Below are 21,685 nucleotides of genomic sequence, written 5' to 3' on the forward strand. Positions count from 1 at the left end.
TAGGTCATCCTAAAAACTTAATAATACACTCACTCTCCAAGGGAGGTATTAGTTAGTTTTGACAATTGCATATTAAACATTTTTATACTGCCCACCACTTGGGCTGGACCCACAGTTATATGATACTACATTCTGCAAAGTCCCAGCAAATTCAAAACCTAGCAAAAATATAATTAAATTTTAAGCCATATTATTTTGTCTTTGTTTCACCAGCCCTGACAACCTGCTGAACTTTAAAACCCAAACTGCCTTTCCCTTCCAGAGCCGTTTTTCTCCTTCGCTCGGGAGGCGGCCGATGCCCGCCGCCAGGTTCTCCCCGCGCCCCGGCAGCGCTGACAGGCGGGTGCCGCGGCCGGGCTGGGAATGCGGAGCCGGGCAGGGATCCCTCCCGGGAGCGGTAGCTCCTTGTGCGGGGCTGGGAGCGCCCGGCTCGGGCGCCATGTCAGGCGGGGCGCGGGCACGGCCATGGCGGCGCCTGCTGCGCCCGCCCCCGCCCTCAAAGCCCTCGCCTCCCCGGGGCTCACCTAAACCAGCGCCCAGCAGCCAGCCCACCTCACCTTCCCCGCCGGTCGCACCCGCCTCCCTCCCTCCCTGCGCGCCGCTGCGCTGGGCGGGGCGGGGCGGGGCCGGGGCCGGGGCGTGCTGACAGCGCCGAGCATCCCATCCCCATCCCCATCCCCATCCCCATCCCCATCCCCATCCCCATTCCCATCCCCATCCCCATCCCCTGGGCGGGCGCTGCTGGGCGGGCCCCGCGCCCCGCGCCCCGCGCCCCCGGCCCGCTCGGGGAGCGCAGCCGCCGTAATGGAGCCGTGCGAGGAGGAGGACGAGGAAGGACGGGCGGCGGCCGCCGGGGACCCCTGGAAGGAGTGCGCAGAGGTGGCGGTGCAGCTGGCGCGGCGCGCCGGGCAGGTGAGAGCCGGCGTGGGGCTGGGGCCGGCGGGACGCGCTGCCCGGCGCCTGGGGGATCCTCCTCCCGGAGCGCTTTGAGGAAGAGCCGTGGGGGCACAGAGCTGCGCAGAGGGAGCTGGACGGCACGGCTCGGCGCCCGCTCAGCCGGGCCGCCGCCGGAGCCCTCGGCCGGTTCCCTGTGCCACGGGATGGCGGCAGCGGGAGGGAGTCCCATCCCTCGGGAGCCCCATCCCTCGGGGGCCTCCATTCCCTGGGGGGGCCCCCATCCGTCGGGAGCCCCCATCCCCAGGAGGGCTCCATCCCTCGGAGCCGCATCCCTTGGCCCCCCCATCCCTCGCCTCGAGGGCGTTCCATCCCTCGGGAGGCTCCATCTCCCGGGGCCAGCATTTGTTTTTTGAGCAGCCTGTCCAGAGAAAAATAATCGCGTCAGAGAGATTTTGTCTTGTTATATAGAGCAGAGTCTTCAGAGTGACTGAAATTCACTTGCTAGGGACAAACCAGCTGTGTCTTCGGCAAAGATCTATAGCAGCCTCTTTCAGATCCATGTTTTGACACAGCAGAACATTAGTCATCTCAGGACACATCCTGGCCCCAGTGTATACAACAGCAAAACTTCCACCAGGTCTAACAGATTCAAGAAGGAGGGTCGGCAGATTGTTTGGTTGAGAAATTGGATAAAAAACAAACCTTAGCAACATGTATTTCTTTTTTGCTTCCATTCTGCTCTATTTTGAAACACACTTTGTACCCATACGCTGTGATTTAAGGAGGCCTTCCTTCTGTGTTGAATCCAAGGATCCATAACTTTTCCTTAATATGTTATTAAACATATTTTCTCCTTAGAAGAAAACATAGACAAAGATGAACAGAACACCAGAGGAGAGGAGACTTGCTTTAATAATACAGGGACTAAATGGATAATCCAAATCGGGATGACAGGTCATGCACTCACAGACTCTCGAAACAGGAGTTTCTCCAGCATACTCATCCTGCCAGCCATTTCACAAGACAGACTCATGACTTACTCAAGCCTCCACACCTTATTTCTTAAAATATCAATTTGTGAAGACAGCTGTAACCTTCTCCAGGCATTTCACTCACCCAGAAAATCATGGCACCTTTTCCTGGAAGAAATAAACATTCCAGAAGGTCAATCCTTGAATGTTTTTAGTTCACAGTTTGCCATTGCTACCTTGCCAGTGGCAGGAAATAGCTGATTCCTTGGCAGGCTGAATTTAAACCAGGCAATATTTAGTAGGACTTTGGAAACTGGGCTTTTTTGTTTGTTTGTTTGTTTGTTTTTATTTTGTCATGGTAGGGATTCTTTTTTGTTACAAACGGCATCGGAGATCCTTGTAGGGCTTTGTCTTTTATTTTAAGCATCAATCCAGCTATTGGCAAAAGAAGCTAGAGATAAAGACACAAAATGCAATGTAGCATGCATTTGATAGACCTGGATTTTGCTGAAAATTGACTGATAAAAATGAGGGTTATTTTGATCACCAAAAATAGGCAATTCCACTAGTCAAACTGAAGTTTTTCTTCTCTCTCTCTTCCTGTTTCTCAGACATTTCCCCCTTCACCTCCATCCTCAGAAGTCTGCACTGTCTCCCCAGATCCCAGTTCTGTCTCCGTTCCCGCATGAAATTTTGCCACTTCAGCCTTTCTTTTATGGCACTTCATTTCTCAGGTCTGTGGCAGGTTAGGAAGGGTTGGAATCATTAGAAAGTGTCTAGAAGAGCCGTGGTGCAGAGGCCACCCTGAAGAATGGCATGCACTTCGAGATTTTGGATTTCTAGGAAAAGTTAACCAATAATAGAGTTTTCATCTCTCCCCTTTGGGCTTACACAACTGCTTGGTTTATATTAAATTATGTTTCATGAGTATAAGTAAAATATCTCTTCTTTTCAACAGAGAGTCATCTATACTCTGTAAAGTTTCTTCTAAACTTAAAAGGGCAATAAAGTAAGTAATTGCTTGAATATCTGTCAAAAATTATGTTGCTGGATTAACCTCTATTACCAGGTTAAAAATATTTGCCTCTCTTGCCCATCCTGTTACTTAGTTTGATTACTTTTATGAAATATAACAAGCTCTTGTTTAATATATATGGATGTTTCATAATGAGAATGGCCATGGTTTTGCAATCTCTGTAATTGACCTGCTTTAAAATTATGTCTAATTCACTCTATAAGGCCACATGTAACTCTATTTTCAAACTTCTGTTTTGTTTTTTCTCTGAGTAAACTCTGCTTGCTGTGTTCATTTTGAGTACACCTGTAGGTTTAATATGACTTTGCACAGGAAAAGCAGACACAACTAGTCTCTCCATCTTTGGTAGTATTTAAGAGCACTGAGTAAAACTTGCACAGTTCTCTCCAATTGCAGAATTGGAGAAACTTCACCAAAATGGGTAAACATGCATCCAGGTCAAAACAAGAATAAGAACCTGCCACTAAAATATAGCATGTTGAAGTCCACACAAACTACTTTTTTCTTTCTTTTTACTCTTTTTTTTTCTGCTGTAAAATCTCTGCCATCTAGGCATAGCCCATAATACAGTAATAAAGTCTAGTAAAATACATTTAACGCCACATTACAGGATGTTAGTGGCCAATTTCATTGTACAATAGTGATCAGATGCAATCAGCTGTTTCCATTTCATCAGCCTATAGTTCCTTTGGTCTTCTGTTTTCCTGATGCCTGTTACCTAGAGTGAGACTTTGTGGAGCTCCATGCCTGGCTGGAAAGACCAGACAGTTGTAGTTGTATGGCCGGACTTTGTGAACGCAGATTTGGGCAGGGCTCTCCCCACATGCCCTTCCAGCCTGCGCAGTGGATTTTTCAGGTGAGGCACAGCGTGCACAGAACTGGCCCCACCGTTTTAAGTCCTCAGGTCCATCTGCCACGGCCGAGCGAGCTTGGACAGTGACAGGGAAGTCCTCAGGACTGTCACAGCACCCGGTACTAACCGGGGCTGACCCTGCTGAGCATCCGAGATGTGACGGGATGGGATGGCAGGGAGGCATTGAACTGTCAGGGGACGGTCCCACTGAGACTCGAACTCAGGTCCTTGAGATTCAGTCCAGAGTGCTCTCCATTACACCATGGGACTGCCCGCTCAGGCAGTTGTAATAGGTATCTACAAACCTTATTGCAAGGCTTCTGCAAGGAGAGGAGTTGTGAGGGATGCTCTCAAAGTACTCTGAGGCACCAGGTTTTAACACTCTTTGTAGGCAGGTGATTTTTAGGGATTAATCAATGTAAATTGAATTCTTGACTTTGAGCTGTTTGATCATTTTCTAAAGAGTAAAAGTTTTTTCATCAGTTATACAGGAAATGTGATCTTTGTGGGGGATTCTGGCTTGTACTGCATACCTGTACAAGCTTGAGCAAATTCCTGTGACTCCTTTTGTCAGACCCTTCCTAAGAGGCAGGGAATTAGCATAGACCCGTCTATCCTGCCACATCACCTGGTACTGTGGGTAAGACTCTAAAGATGCTGTGTCCTTTTGTGGCTGGTGACCTCAGCCCAGCCTCATGACTTCTCTCCTGCTCTCCTCTTGAGGTTGCACAGGAGGTGAGGAGAAGCAATCCAGTGTAGGGCTGCTAAATGTGTGTTATGACTCCTTGGTGTGGGCCCACAGAGGAGATGAGTGAGAACATCAGCCACCACTTCCTATCGCAAATCACACCCTTGGCTGTTCCCACCTCCAGAGCGACTGTAGCCTCATGCTGGCATGTGCAGACCACCTAGGATGTATTAAAACTGAATAGGAATCAAGAACTTGGCATTGCCATAAGAAGTTAAAATCTTTTTCGAAAGGAGTGCTTTCCTATCTGCTTCACTATGTGAGGTTCTGAGAAGTATAGGAAACACAAAAGTAAAGAAGAGCAATTGAAATAAAAGATACCAGCATAGCAGGTTTTTTTAGAATACACAGCTGAAGTGGCTGGAGTGTTTTGCATTTTGCTTTGGATCGCAGAGAAGCCCAAGGGCCTTCCTGGAGCTGCATTTTCATGCTTCTATGGTAAAACATTCAAGAAAACCACACAGGGCATTGAGGGGAGTAAAAAGATTAAGCGTGGTTAATGTGTTGATATACAATAATGAACTTCAGTAAGACCTCAAACTGAAAAGTATTACCTGCCCTCACAAGCTCAGTAAATAGGCACAACTGATGTTTTACAGCTCACAAAAATGAAACATTGGTACAGATGCCTTCTGGGCTAAGGCAACAATAAGCAAGACCCATTGCTTGTCAGATCAGCACACCCTTCAAAATATTTTATACTATGAAAACCAAGAGCTGAGACTGAAATTTGTGAGCTTCTGGTTCCCTTTCCCATTCATAATGAAGCAGAATTGTTTTCTTTAGTCAAATATTTCTCTATGGTTTTAAATTACTTTGATCAATGGAAATTTAGTTAAACAGTTGACAGGACTTGGGATATTAGTCTTGCTGCTGCTGGGTTTTGATAATGTAATTCTACATATAATAAATGAATATAAATATAATAAATAAGTGGTGCTTAGTTTTTGCTTTGTTTTCCTAATTTCAAATAATTTATCATTTTCACTGGTTAAAAATAAGCTATCTCTTTTTGCATCCTGCCTCTTTCTTTCTAATGAAAAAAAAACAAAGAAAATGGGAAAAATGGGAAAAAAAACCTTCATTAACTGTTCTCCCATATGTGCATTTGCACTTGATGTGGTTTAGTTCAGAATTTGTAACAGTAAAACCCTTGAGAATGAGATCAAGACTTTTCCAGAAGAGAGTCCATGTTTAGATAATTGGTTTCATATCTGGGGAAAAGTCTATGTTTTGTTTTTGTTAAATATATAGCAATTCTTTGGGAACTAGTGGGTGGTCAGTATTTGAAGTTCCAAAAACCCATGATAAAAAATAAACTGTCTTTTTTGGCAAAAAAATCCCAAGCATCAGAAAAATAATGGAATTTGCCTTATTGCATGCCTTTTGAAGTAAGACAGCAGTGGGGTATTAGCCCTGTAAATTAAAAAAAAGCAAAAAGGGAAGAAAAAATCCTGAGCCTCAAGGCTTTTTCATATCTTCTGTGTATTTTTTGTAATTTTCTAAATCATGAGAACTGCTATCCTTTTATTTCCTTAGTTGCATCCCATTCATCAATCCCTTTCTGAACTGTCAAGTGAGGGGTTTGCAGAGCGATTCAAAATGCCTTCTTCCCAAAGAATGCTCATTAGCTCAGAAGGAATTTTCATCAAAAGAATTAGAAAAACCCCTAGTAGAATTAGGCCTACGGCTGTTTTTCAGGATTAGCTATATTTTTCAGTAAATAATTATTTTAGTATGCACAGGCTGAGTGCCAAGCAAATCTGATTTATGAACTTCTGTTTCAGATTATTAGGAAAGCTCTCACAGAGGAAAAACAAGTGTCCACAAAAACATCTGCAGCAGATCTTGTGACAGAAACTGATCATTTTGTGGAAAATTTAATTATTTCAGTTCTAAAAGAGAAGTTTCCCTCCCACAGGTGAGTGCTTAAAGAAAAACTATCAATGACCTTTGTTTGCTCTTCAAAGGGTATTTTAGAAGTCTGTATATCTTTCTTACATATTAACCTACCGCTCTTGAACACTTTCATAGGACTCCTATTTTTAAAACCCATTTCCATATACTTAGTACTTTATATTTTCTAATATGTTTCCCCTGTAGGGACATCATGTGTGAAGGTTTCATATGGATCTCCATGATTTTTCAGACTACTGATCTGTTACTTACACTGTTGGATAAGCATTATGCTAAGGATAGCTATAAAATTACAGCTGAAATATATGATAGCAAGGTCTCAGCCTGCAGACCTTTCCTTCACTTCCTTTTGCTGTCATACATACATGTTTGGCAGGTCAGGACAAGTATCAGACTTAATCACATTTACCTTGAGTTCTGTGGAATCCCCAAATCAGTGAAAAGCAGGAGTTTTTATCATCATCATCATGATTTGATGCCTATACATAAACAGATTATAAATTACTACGTGGGGTGTTAACCCAAGTTTTTAAAAATAGATCAGATTCTTGGCTCCTCTTGAATTATTATGGGCAACTTGAAAATAACAACAGTATATGCACAGATTAGAGAGAGGTTTGTATTAGTTGCCCAGGTTTGGTTTGATGCAGAGACTCTGCAATTGGTTTCTACATTTCTCTTCAGTGGATAAAATGGACCTTCGTGCAGAGCCAGTGCAGAGCCTGAGTGTCCCTTAATTGCTGCATGATCTCCTTCCAACTGGTGGAGGTGGCCCTTGTGCTTGCAGAAATCAACAAAGATGCAAATCTGGAGGGCTCAGCTATTAATCTGATTGTCAATGATGCTTCTGTGCAGAAAAAACACCACCATAAGAAGAAGAAAGAATATTTTATACTAAATACATGTTTTGTGTGGTGGTGTATTGAAGCAGTACTGTACATCATAATGTGTGGTTCTTGGCTGCAGTTTGCAAGAGAGTGCCAGGCTTAACAAGCCTGTTATTTGTGTAATATTCCTTCTACTGTTTCTGGCTGTGCTTTTTCCTCATCTTCCTTCTTACATTAGTTTTTTCCTTGAACAGTCTGGCAGAGAAAGTAAAACACATTTCACGTGAAATGAGAATCACCAGAAACACTCTGGTTATTCAGAATGGGAACTAAAGTTGTATGGTCAACATTGACTTAGGAACTGAAAAGTCCTTAACTCTATCAACTCCTCACAATTAACTTCTGACTTTATAAGCAAATGAAGAAATTGCCAGTTCTTCAAGACTATTATTTTTTGTTGATACTGGCTGTTCATTTTGGATAGAATTTGTTCAGATTAAAACCAAATTTAATTAGACTAGATTAAAACACTTGCAGTGAGGAATCTATGACAGCAGTCAAGGATTAAACTGAATTGCAGTGAAAACATTCAATTTAAATTGTATTTAGTCTTTCCCCTAACCTGGCTGTTGAAAGCAGCACTGAAGATTTCTGTTGTTTCTTTTTCTCCTGAATCATCTTGATTCTTATGTCCTCTGAATCAAAAAAATGAACTTCAGAAGTCAGAATAAAACAAATGTGTGCCATTTGCACTGTGACAGTGATGAGTCTTGACATATTGGAAATGTACTCAGAAGTAAAGAGAAGTATTAAGAAAACCTGTTCAAAAGGTAATTCTGACCCATGTTTCTTTTTTCTTCTCTCTTCTTGGCTAAGTGATATTTATCATCTTCATTCTTGCTTCACTCAAGTTTTTCATCTTTGTTCACTCTAATATGGTCCATGTGAGTCTTTTTGAATGGATACTTTTTTTCTGATAAATCTTTGAGTTGTAGGTAGATACAGCCAGAATACCAGGGGCTACAGGCTGAAGAAGGTTATCCTACCATTTACCAGCGTTACTGTTACACAAGCATCTTTTATATTACTTGATGGTCTTAATTCTGCAAACATTAAACCCAGGACACAGCAGTTAAAGAGGGTGACATCCAGCTGGCTTCCCAGCTTTCTGCCCTCAGACCCCCATAAGGGGACAGGGCAGGGACAGCCCCAGTTTGAACATCCTGCTCTCAACTGGGTATCACCCCTGCTGCAGTTTGTGCTGTGTTACAGTTTCCCTGCTGTTCTAGCAAGGAATTTCAGAGTGGCACCGTGGTATGAACAGATGTACTCTAAGGCTTGGCTAAAATTACTAGACTCATTTTCAGTGGGAGTAAACTGTAATCCAGATTTGAAGAGAGGTTGGCAGAGCTGGCAGGATGTCATATTAAATTAACTGTTTTAATAAGATGGCTACCCCTCCCACTTCTCAAGCTGTTCCTAAGATTTGGTCTCTTCATGCTGAGTGTTTTGCTTAGTTTGTAGATTTTTAGAGGACATAGCAACACATCTGATGTTCACCTTGAGGGACTCTCACAGTTCCGAATACTGTATAGCAGCAAGGACTATTTTTTTAACCTATCAGCCCAGATTTCATAAAATGTGCACCTATTTTGTTCTACATTTTTGAAAAATTGCCCTTGAGCATGGAGGTTTGATCAATGGCACTGCTGTGTCCCAGCTTCATGTTAGCATTTCTGAACTCAGGGACTGCAGCGTCACGTCCACATTGTAAGGGAAAGGCGAGGGACAGGCTTGTGATTCTTAAGGGCAAATAATCTTGGCACAGAAATACTGCTGTTTTTAAAGAGGTTCTCATTTTGCCTTTCTTTGACAAGGCAGTGGTACAGTTGAGGCTGTGGCGTGGGGAGCTGGCAGAGGGCTGGAGCAGAGCTGTGGAAGATGGACAATCTGAAATAGCATGTAAAAGCAGCTTCATCTGCAAATGATGCTCTTCCTCTGCAGTCAGCACTAATTACAGGATTTATAAAAGCCAAAAGCAAAGGATACAGCACCAACAAGACAAAATAATGAAATATTTAGAGCAAGGAGTATGCAAAGTGTTCTGTTTAACCGAGAATTGCAGACATTTGTTCAAGTCTTTCTTGTTTCTCACTTGTACCACAAGCACTTTGTCCTTCAGCTGTTGCCTTTAATGGACATGAAAATAGTAAAAAACATTTCCTAATTCCCTTTCATACCAACTGGGGATCCATAATGCCACCAAAATAGTCTGTTTCTACAGAGACAAAGACAGAGCAACATTTGGAAAATTCAAGAAGTCTCCTCCTATGTTGTCTGAAGAGCATTTTAAATTCATGGCTGCAAGTGTTATCTGTAATCATGCAGTATATGTTGAAGACACAAAAGACAACAGCTGCTACTCTAGTCCTAACGAGGCAACTGTTTCTGCAAAGTGAACATTTTTCTTTTTTCTATCCATTTTTTAGTCTTTGTGCCTTTGAGATAACCTCTTTGTCCTCAGGCATTTGCAGGACCTCTGAATATGATCACCAGTTGTTTTAATGTGAAACCACCAGCAAGATTCATTATTAGCAGCTGGATTCTACAACTCGTGTATATATAGGACTTTATGAAAATCTGTGAAAGTGGCACCTGCATGTCTCTTTATAGAAAGAGGTCCTTAGCAGTTTGTGGGAGAGCAGGGATAATTAAGGTCAACAGGAAATATGCCAGAACTGGATGTTTGTTTCCCAGGAAAAAAGGAGAAAAAAATTACTGAGAGAAACTGGGACAGAACAACAGAAGAGAAGATGACCTCAGATTTCATTTTGTGCCTTGTACATCCAAACAACAAACAAAAAAATAATAATTTGTTGATTTTTTCTGGGTCATGGGAAAAAGAAAGTTCAGCTTTGTAAACCTTTTAATTTCCTGAGCCAGACTACTGTAAAAAATTCAAGTAGAAGAGAGATTGTGGATTTTCTAAGAGTGCATTATTTCCTGCTGGCTGAATTTGACTGCAAAAGAGAAGGAGGTACAGTGTGCACTTTATATTACTTACTGCAAGAGACAGGCCTAACCCACAAAATTACATTCTACATTAAAAAAATCTTCTTAGAGAGTTCAAAGGTTGGCAGTTCAGATCTGTTTCTGCATTTATTTTCCTAACTTTCTTAATGGTATATTGGGAAAGTGAACATAAACAGAGTTCTTCTTTACCATGTATGCTACAGATTTGAGAACTCTCCTTCGAAGTGTCTATGGAAGTTCCCAATTCCTAAATTAAAAAAAGCAATATGTGTGTTTACATTTATACAAAAATGTTATATAGAGAGAAACTATCTTTTAAAAATACAGAAAGATGGAGTTGTACTTTCCAAGTCACATATCTAAGCTAATGTTCTGAGATATTTCTTTTACCCTATGCAAAATGCAGGTTTATTGCAGAAGAATCCACTGCTGCAGGTTCAAAATGTGTCCTCACCGACAGTCCGACCTGGATTATTGACCCTGTTGATGGAACGTGCAACTTTGTGCACAGGTAAATGAACAGGGAACTGTGAAACACATCAAAAAGCAAAATGTAGCTTCTCACCAGTCCACCCTTCCTCTTAGAGGGGCTTTACTATGGTAGGTTTGGTCCTTTAACTCACAAGTAGGAGTCGTTCCTTTGTCTCTTTGCACCTTGCATGGTGTGTGTGAGGGAGGCTGTGTTTGTGCCAGGGAGAGCTCTGCCCTGTTATCTAAAGGGAAGCTGAAGTCTCTGCAGCTTCCCTGATGGCCCAGAGCTCTTGCCTCACAGCTCCTTCATGTATAACCACATGTTGACGTGCAGAGACTAGAGCTGAACCGGAGGAACAAGGCTGTGCTATGATGACACTTGGCCCAGCGCCTTCTGCGGGTTTCACACACTGCTTTTAGGAGTGGTGTTTTCTCCCTTTCAAACACAAATGCTTCATTTTATCCTGGGAAGTACAACCATTTCACGTATGTAGAGTAGCAGAGCTGAAAATGAAGTTGTACAGAGATACTGGTTTTAATTTTTTGAAGTACCTCTGCAAAACAAAATCTACTGCAAAAATGAAGACTTTTAATTCATTATGTGAATGGTAGTTGTAAATTAATGACTGTTCATAATATTTTGAAGTAAAACCCTTCCATATGCTCTGCCTTATAGTTAGTGGCTTAATGTAACTGCAGTTATCATGAAAACAACAAAAGGTGTTTCCTTGACTTTTGGTGCAATTACACACAATTCCAGGGGAGGTGGGGGTGTTATGTTATGATGTTTCATGCAATTAAGTGACATTTCCTCTTTCTAGCAATATTTTCTGGATTTTGGACAGCCTTCTTAAAACATGTTTTTAAGAAATTAATTAATTTAATTCTTTAAAATGCAACCATTATAGCATAGTCAAAGGGACCAAATTAAATACATGATCATCACTTTGAAAAAAGTGAGCTTAGAGGAATTGGTTTCTTTTTATGTTGATATCAGCAACAAGGTATCTCCATGCTACTTAATCACTGCTTGAGATGCGTAACTTGAACAAAATGTGCTCCTAAAAGTGATGACTTGTTATAACACAAGTGATTTCATACTAAATAATTCAATTATACTAAAACAAAAAAACCAGTAAAATATACAATGTTTAGTGTAAAAATCGTGATGTTTTCATGTGTTTATTTCTTGCCTTCTCCAGTGTTAAGTAATATTTTAAAGGAAATGGCAAAGTTACAGAGGCTGACAAAGGAGAAATAGTACAATGTCAAATGCATTTTGACACAAGTAATCTCACAGAGCTCCGTGTGTTGTTTTATTGCATAAGGAGTAAGTTGGGAGATTATTCATCACTTAATACCTCATTTTTATTTTTCACAGATTTCCAACAGTGGCAGTAAGCATTGGATTTGCTGTTAACAAAGAGGTATGAAGTATGTTCTTTAAGATGGGCACCTGAGAGTTGGCTCGAGGCCTCAAAACTGTGTAGGAACTTAAAAAAAAATCAGTCACTACTCAGGTTTTTCCACACTTTTTAAATGTATTTGATCGTACTCCACTCATCTAAAATCTTAGACCTGCAAAACTGACTTATACAAACTGGCAATCAAACGAGAATTCTTATGAGTTATTATAAATATTATAGGATTTATGTGCAGAAAAAGGAAGTACTGGTGTGAGCAAGGTTTTGTTAGACAAAAATCAGAGTAAGTTCAATATAGTGCTGCCTCTTCATAACTGAAACATATCTCCCAGTGTTCTTATGTTAGTATTATTGCTTCTTTTCTGCTATCAGTACCTGTGAAAGCTGACTCCTGCTATGAATCAATTTGGAACTGATTTTATGAAGAGTGCAAAATTATGGGCCTAGTTCATTTAATCTGCCTTTATATTTTTATTAATATAGTAAAATAATATTTACCACATGAGAGCTTGATTATGGTGATGATGGGAAACTACGTGGACTTCATATGTGCCATTTTGAGTTTCCTATCTATACTCATTCGTGCTAGTGCCTTTTCTCCAGATGTTGCCAGTTTGCAGTTTGATATAGAGAGAAAATTGCCAAGGAATGGGCTTCTTTCAGCCTAATTCAACAATCTTAAATATAAATGTAGCTTTAAGTGAAGCCAGCAAGAATTCTGTGCAGGAACAACCTCGTTTTCAGATTTCCTAGTACCTTGTACTGATTTAAACAGAATAATGTTGTGTACTTCTCTGGTTAGACTTTTCAAGCATGAAAACTGCAGGGAAACACTTCCATGCTTTTCTGAAATTTATTCATTCCCAGAGGTCCTTTTGAATGCTACATATTATTACCAGACGGTTTTCTCTAATATTTATGTTTTCTAGAACCACCATCATGATTTTGATGCTGCATATTTTGGGTTATGTAAACTAAACAAAGCTGAAACAAAAATAAAGAATGATGTTAAATCTCCCTCAGTAAACAAATGGGAAAAGCAGAAAAATGTCATAAACTGAAAAGGAGCCAAAGTACACACAAGGGAACTGGCCTGAATATAAGCCTTGAACAGTACTGAAGAAATTCCTGCAGATGTCTTCAGGGAAAGAGTCTATTAATAGTGTGTACCTCAAAAAACCCTTTGGTTTAGGTGGGACCTCAGGATAGGGAGTGAGGACAGTCCATTCCCTTTGGATTGTCCCTGATGAACACCAAGCACAGCAGAAAAAGATTTGGAGTCTAGAACATCTGAGATGTTTTCTTGACCCTGCTGCCAACTTCTGACACCTTGGGCAAGTCACTTAATTTTTGTGTACCTGTCCACCCCTAAATTCAGTAATGCTAATAGAACTTACACTTATCCAGGGGTGATTTTCAGAGCTCACCTTTGGAGTCTGTAAAGTGCTTTAAAATCTTTTGGTGAAACCCATTAAACCAATGGAAATTTTAAATACCAAAAGTCAAATTATGACCTTCTTCTTATTGGTAAACAGAATTTCCCACAAAAATTCCAATGTTGCACATTCTTAAGCTTTCATTGAGGGTCACAGCATTTGCTTTCTGTGTAAACTCCTTCTGTTGTAGTCCTATGACTTCAAGAGATTCTCACTTTTATGTGTAAATAAAAGGATTTTGCAGAGAAATGTTTGAACAAGTGACCAGAGTGCTTTAGTTGAAAAGGCAAGCAAATTAAATGCACCACAGAATTTGAAGTGCATGGGAAAGCATCCACTGCTTATGAACAGTGATTTGGATGCCTGACAGATATTGGGGCTGCAAATCTTTGGGGTACAGCCAAAGTCAGTGGGACTGCTTCAAGGTGTACCTGCAAACCAGTGAAAGCAAAGAATTCAGAATCACACTTTAGAGGACTTGCATATTTTCAGTAAAGACCTACAATTGAATTTGAAATCAACTTAGCATTTAATCAATTCTAATGTGAACAGAAACAAGCTGCAAGTAAGAGTTGAGAGGATCAGGAACACATTGCATTAACTTCTCTTTATAAAGTGAATTTTATATTACCTATATCTCAATATCACTGTAATAGTAAAAATATTCCAGTTTATTAGCATCAGTATAGTCTTTGATTATGTGTACCAATTTAAATATTGCTGATCTTTCTGCCATTAGTAGTTGTTTATATTTCTGATGAGTAATTTGAGTTGCATTCATTTCTTTCCTTTTCAAAATCTTAAAGCTTGAATTTGGTGTAATTTACCACTGCACTGAAGAACGATTATACACTGGTAGAAGAGGTCAAGGGGCATTTTGTAATGACAAAAGGCTTCAGGTATCAAAAGAGACAGGTTGGTCTAGATTTTGTTAGAACTCTAAAAGGAATATGTTAATTTTGTTTCAGAGTTGTTGCAAATCATCATTAGGATAATGAACATCATTATCCTGATGGAAAGTATTTCACCTGCATGATAATTTTGTTTTGTGTTTGTTTTTTTCTGAAAAACCACAACTTTCCTCCTTTTCTTTTTAAAATATATATCTGAATATTAACTATTTATATAATCCTAAATTATTTTGCTTCACAACCATTGTTTTAAAAAAGGACAAATGTGTAGATTCACCAGTTTCATTCCAGCAGTACACTGATGTAACTTTTTATAAGCAAGATGCAATGGGAATGGTGAATCAAATTCCAAGAATTATGGTGGCTGTTATTCACTTACTTTCCAATAAACTTTTATGCCACAAAGTGTATGATGTCTGTAGGCATATGTGCTAACAGTGAACTAAAGGATGCATGCTTTATTAGGGGTTCCTTTACAGCTTGCTCTTGTGTGTGAGGTGTGTTTCAATGTACAAATAGCCAGCAACTCCCCGTCAACATTTTAGTGGAATTCTTTTAGTGGTAAACCACATCACAGATCTGTCTGTTTACCTAATGATAATACATGACAGTAATCTGATGTGCACAGAGAAGTTTTCTTTTAGTCAATCAAACTGCAGAGGAGAGCATAACACTCAATTGTAGGCAGAAGCAGACATATGCCAAAAATGTACATCCTTGTACAGAGGGGGTGGTAAAAATTTCACTCCAAAGAGCTTTAATTAGCTAAACCAAAGTAAATTCAAGCAATTTAACATACAGATTTCTTTAGTACCACAAGCAGATCCCGCATCAAAATTTCCCTGAAATTTGGGAAGTTTGGCTATTCACCTAAATTAATAGTGAGCTGGAGTTCTCCCTGTTTGGAGAGATGGATCAGATTGTAAAGTCACATTTTTGTCAGTGCTCAAATATCTCATATTCCACAAAAGCCATACTGGCAGAGACTATTAGAAGAGCTAGGGGTGCTCCCAGTTGGGCTGGATCATAGAATCATAGAATCAGTTGGGTTGGAAGAGACCTCCGAGATCATCAAGTCCAACCCTTGATCCAACCCCACTTTGATCATGGCACTCAGTGCCACGTCCACTGTTGAAATGGCCTCACTTGCTTTTGCAGTCAGAGAGTTCTGCTTTCCAGTTGAGCAAGGAACAATTTTGGCACATGTCACTTCTGTCTTCCTTTTTCTGGACATCCAGTCTATGTGGGTGTCTAGAACACAGCAAGGGAAGTAGGTCTTCTGCCCTTCCAAATGCTTTGAAATTTTCTTTTGATTTGAGATGCATCATTTGGTGGTGGGAAATTTTCACTGGTGAAGCTGGATCTACTTTAATCTCACTTCTACTGATGTTTTAGGTGGTTTAAATCACAGTTGCTCTGTAAGGGCTGTGTCTTCAGTGAAATAAACAACCCTGGAAGAAAGACTGTTTCCCTGTACACACCACTGGAACTGAAGTGGCCATGATGTGTTTGAGACCTAAGCTGTCATGTTACTTCCTGCCTATTGTTTTCAGGAAATGTGGCTGTTGTAGAACGTTGATCTACATTATACATTCATTGTTCAGATTTAACCATCTGAAATCACAGCCCAGGCAAACATTATTCTTTGTCAGTGCTCAATTTTGTAGAGATCTGGTATAGGAGTCCAAGCAATTAGGATACACTTAAATGAAGGATCCATCTTCTCTTTGATCTTGAGTAATAATTTCTTGTAGTGCTTAGAGTCATGTCAGGCCTTATGTGAGCTAATACTGTAAATGTATTTTCTTTTTTTAATCTTCTGTGGTCAGCAGAATTGGTCTTTTCCTCATAAATCTATCCATATCACTGTTAAATATCTTCTACCAAGCCTGCTTATTTTTTTTACCTCTATCAGAATGAGAAATAGTCAGTAAATTTTGTTGTATCTTGAATTCCTGAAATTCCATCGAGTCTTGTGGTCAGCCAGCTCCTTTTCCTAAGCAGAGACCTCCCTCTTACTTGCCTTAGTCTCCCCATCCACTTTCTACTTGTAGCCTTGAAAAAAATTGAAAAGATCCATTTATGCATTAGAAATATATTTAATAACCCAAAAGAACAACTGTCTTAGTCACAACCTAATTATTACTGGTGTGGTGTGAATGCTTGGTGCATTTCAGCAGTGATGTGTGCATTGAATGTTCTCTAATGATAAATTAGGTCTGTTATGCAAAATAATCTAAGGCAGATTGCTTTCACTATCCAGAGTTTTCAGTAGTGGCTAAACAACAAATACCCTATAATATGCTTGGATTGGTGTTTTTGTATTTTAATGCAGTAATTTAAAAACAGTTGTTAAATCTATGTTCCTATGGTTAAGATTTGTGACACCCTGTAACTTTTAATCTAATTGCATACCTGTTACTCACCAACCATTTTACCACATTGCTTGAATCCATAATGTTCATGTCCAACACTAAATTCATTGGCAGCCTGTTTAATTGAATTATGTCTTCCTCCAGTCTAATTTGCTTTTCAAAACCTCCTTGCTACTTCTGCTGAGAACTTTCAGCTTATGCAATTAGTTGTAATAACCAGGCAGATGTTCCCTATCAGAATGAAGGCCTTACAGTTAGAAGGTGACACCAGACATTGGGCACAGCCCAGTTAGTAAGTAATCAACCACTAAACCTTTGAGTTTTGTCATCTCTTCAATGCCTCCGAGTTCAGCTGGCACAGCAGAAGCAGGGACACTTGGCATTTGATCAACTACCTCCACCTACATGTGGTTGTTCTAGACTGGCAATACTCAGATCTCACATGAGGACCTACTTCAACACCTTTCGAGTTACTGTGAGTCTCTCCTGTGACTGTGTACAGGGCCAATACCTTCGTCTGCTTTAGGTCAGAATTGCCATTGCTGAACACAAGACAAATAGAACATTCTTATATTATTATGAATAAAAATACTGCTTTAGTTTGTGATGAGAAGGGGTTTCTTCAGTCATAAGGTGTCTTCAGTCTTTGAAATGTTGGAATGAGCCGTTACTGGGCGACTGGTGATTTAGGCAGAAACTTTCCTCTTAATGGGTTCCCAAATGTTTATAATTGGTTAACACATTACACTAAAATTTCCTATTTGAGAACCATCCTGTTTTCAAATATAAATAGATTAGCATCATTAGTAGTTACTAGGTCACTGGATTGTTTTTAGTTGACTGCTAATGTTAGTGAATTTGCCAAAAGGTGACCAGACAATGAAATAAAAGAATGTATGGAAAGAGAAAGAATGTAAGAATGCATTCTTGGTTTTAATCTTCCTGTTCTTTTTTTTTAAGTATGTTAAGATCAGACCATTTGATATGAGAAACCTAGTTTTGCTTGAATTTTTGTGCAAAATTGTCACTTATTCTGTGAAAGAGTTTGGGGTAAAAAAAGGGACATGAAAACTATTTTTGTGTGAAAAGTCCATTAGTGCTTAATTTGAAAATGAATTTACAGAACTTACCTGGAAGCTGTTGAATTAATGGAAACATCTCCCTCCCATTGCAGATATCTCGAAGGCTTTAATTTTAACAGAAATTGGTCCAAAACGTGACCCTGCAACTTTGAAACTGTTTCTTGGTAACATTGAGAGATTGCTCAAGGCACAAGCACATGGGTAAGATACTTTATAATGTGTGTCTCACATTTGTGATGAAAAAGTAATTTGAAAAAGGAGTTAGAAAAAAACCCCAAACAAACATGTTGTACGTTTTGTCATCTCAACATATATATTGGAATCAAAGGCATTTTCTTCTTTATGTTACTGTGCCCCCTTCTGATGGGGTTTAGGGTCCGTGTCATTGGGAGCTCGACCCTGGCTCTGTGCCACTTGGCATCTGGTGCTGCAGACGCCTATTACCAGTTTGGATTGCACTGCTGGGACCTGGCAGCAGCAACTGTCATCATTAGAGAGGCAGGTGGCACTGTGATAGACACTTCAGGTGAGCATATCCTTGTTTTCATTGACTTTTGGAGGACTGGGTGGCTTCTTCAGGGCAAATGGTGTTACCTCAGTACAGTCCTTCCCCTGTGGCTCTGCCTCATTCCTAGCAATATTCTGTAGAAACATCTGTACTCTCCACTAGGCTCTGGCTGGTTATTCAGGATACACTCATGCAATTCCAGCCTGGGGTCTCATCACATCGAAGGTCTTCTGAGTCAAACTGTGACTTAAGTAATTCCTTTAAGCATCATATTTACACTGAAGAACCAGACCAGGAGATGGGTAGTTATGCTCAGATTGCTAACACATTTCAACAGAGACAAACTCCCAGGAAAGGAGGGCTCTGAAGTACAAGTCTGAACATACATGACTGAAAACTAGTCAGAGGGAGTAAAGGACAGCAGAGTCTCCAGATTATTACTTTATTAATTTAGATGGTACATGTCTCAGAGTAGTGGTTTACTAGTGACCAGTACCTGGATACTGGGGAAAGATCTGATGGATTAAGAGGAAGAGTATACTGAATGAACTAATTTCTGTTATACCCTTTCCTGCTTCTAAAAGGGACTGTTACATTTATTATTGGATCCTGAACAAATGTAGGCATTCACTGCTTCTCTTGCATACTTTGGCTCTGTATCTAGAATTTTCTAAATTAATTTTTTGCTGGAGATTTCCAGATGGGAGTTGCTGAATTAGGTTGTTCATCCCATCCCAAAAGGAGTTACGTATGAAGTTGTTTCAGTGTTTTTCAATCTATCAAATTACAGCATGGCTTATATTTAAGACAATTCTCATGAATCCTCTTGTCCTCAGGGGGACCTCTGGATCTTATGTCCTGCCGAGTGATTGCTGCTGGCACTAGAGAGATGGCCATGTTCATAGCTCAGGAAATACAAACTATTCACTACAGACGGGATGACGAAAACTAAACACCTACAGCATGGAGTTTGCCCTCTGAACTATGTAACTTTTGCAAGATGGGTGGCTTAAAGGGTATGTGATTTTAGCAGGATGCTTTCTGTGAAGATTTTCTGTGTCAAATATTTTTTATAAATTTATTACAATGTGGGAAGGCATAGGGAGATTTTTAAACCTCTAAGAATCGTTTTTCCTTTTTAATATGTATTTCAGCAGTATCTTTTTTATAAGATAGTGTATTTTACTGGTAGTAAATTAGTCTCAAAATTAAGTTGTAATTTCATATCTGTGGGGCTGATATTTAGTCTTTTGTAACATGCAGCTAAAAATGGAACTTTATTTTTACAGATGCAGATCTCAGGTAAATGAGCTTTAGGACTGTAGTGAAGGACAAGTAGTTAAGATGTGTGCCTATAATACCCTTGTTCTATGATACTTAAGAATGCAATAAAAATGACATTGTTGTTTCCTAACTACATCATAGCTATCCGTATATGTACATGTATGTGTGTCTGTGTGTGTGTACACACATATATATATCTCTATACATGTATATGCATGTATACACACACATACCCATCCATGTGTGTATGTGTATATATATATGGGTATCCTGGATGTTTACAGCAATTTAGAGAATCCATAGAAGAAAGCTAATATTGGAAGTCATTTTCAGGTAGAGTACAGGTTACTTAGTTGATTCTGGTCAGGGCTATCCAAATGGCAAATAGCAGAGGTGATCATGGAAAATGTTAAATTATTTTACAAGCTGTCCAGCTAGTTTTGTTTCCCTTCATCTCTCTGCAAGGGGATAAATCATACTGTCCTCCAGGCCTCTGTAAGATACTCAAACCTGCAAACACTTACTACCACATAGTCATTGTAGTTAAACCCAGGAATATTGAACTCAAACTGAGCTATTCACAGTATTAACTATGACTCACAGTAGGAGGCCAGCAGAATACAGCACAGTGTCAAAGAGTTGTTGATTTTAGAGAAACTTCAAGCAGAACAGCAGGATTTGGCCCCTTATAGGCAAGTTACTAAAAGTATGCATGGAAGATAAGCTTGCAAAAAGTTGTAAATCACATGCCCTTCTTGCACAAAGTTGTAATCACACTTGTGGTCAGAAAAACCTGTAAAATCTCTTACATAGATAACCTAAATACACAGTTGTTCTCTATCCCTGTATCTAGCCAAGGTTATAATTTCTATTTAGATTATGTTTTAAATTATGAGCACAGGGAAAATACAAGTGTGTCCAGAAAAGTAGTTAATATAAAATCACTTCTATTTTTTCTTCAAAAATTTAATTAAAAGGGTTCTTTTTTCCAAGAGTGCAAATTAAATAAAGGAATGAGCCAAAAAAGTTGGTTAAAAATTCTAAACTTTTTTTATACACTGCATGTGTAGACTTTGTAAATGTTTTAAGATATCTGCTTAGAACAAACTAAACAGTATTTTTTAAAAATAACCTCGTGTGTGTTTCTTGCAATGAAAAATGTTTTTCACTGAATATAACAAAAAAATCTGTGTGAATTCTTGATGGTTTTTTTCACAAGAAATACAAGTATTGATTGTGTGAGAATGTCTAAGTCCAACTAAGCATTTAAGAGCTGATGGTTCTTACCAGAAAACCAATGCTTTCTGTCACAGTGATCAATGTTTTCTCACTGCTCCCTTTTACCCTCTCCCTCTCTTTGTACCTCCCCATTCAGAAATGGAGATTGTAAGCCCTGTGGGGCAGGGACTATAGTACTTTGGCTCTGGGTTTTCACAGTGCTAATAGGATAAGATTCCGGTCCACAACTAGGCACTGAGGTGCTATAATAATACAAATAATAAATACTAATAGGCTCATTTGTCTCTTGTTCACTCTCCCCCCACTTTCTGAGCATAGAGGAGATCCGAGTGACAGATGCAGAGCTTGGTGGCACCGCTCTGATCCCAGGGTGCTTAGCCTTGGCAGCCGTGGGAGCAGCTGGAGCTTTACTCAGGCTTGTGCTGTGATTGTAAGCCCTGTAAGGAAGCTTATGCTGGCAGGCAATCAAGTGTGGTGGAAGCTCAGCCCCACTTCATCCTCCCCCCTCCTAACACCGTCCCCCACATTGCTCTGGGAGAGGAGCATGTGTGAGAGGCTGCTTCATGGCTCCAGTGAGGTTTCCCAGCAGCTCAGCCCACTCATACAAAGAAAGGCTCTGACCCAGTTAGGGCTGGTGTGCCTTGGCGTCCCACAGCTCGGCAGAGCAGGGAAA

General features: G+C 40.1%; 1 protein-coding gene across 1 annotated transcript; it reads left to right on the plus strand.

Annotated features, from left to right (window-relative positions):
* Positions 1-668: 668 nt before the first annotated feature.
* IMPA2 (inositol monophosphatase 2) lies at positions 669-21,290 on the plus strand. The gene is made up of 8 exons (XM_071554849.1): positions 669-912; positions 6,293-6,426; positions 10,689-10,793; positions 12,135-12,180; positions 14,420-14,528; positions 18,074-18,182; positions 18,356-18,507; positions 19,326-21,290. The coding sequence occupies exons 1-8, from the start codon at positions 805-807 to the stop codon at positions 19,439-19,441; spliced, it is 879 nt and encodes a 292-aa protein (XP_071410950.1). The 5' UTR covers positions 669-804; the 3' UTR covers positions 19,442-21,290.
* The last annotated feature ends 395 nt before the right edge of the window (positions 21,291-21,685 follow it).

Source organism: Pithys albifrons, chromosome 4, assembly GCF_047495875.1.
Source record: "Pithys albifrons albifrons isolate INPA30051 chromosome 4, PitAlb_v1, whole genome shotgun sequence".
Classification (NCBI taxonomy): domain Eukaryota; kingdom Metazoa; phylum Chordata; class Aves; order Passeriformes; family Thamnophilidae; genus Pithys; species Pithys albifrons.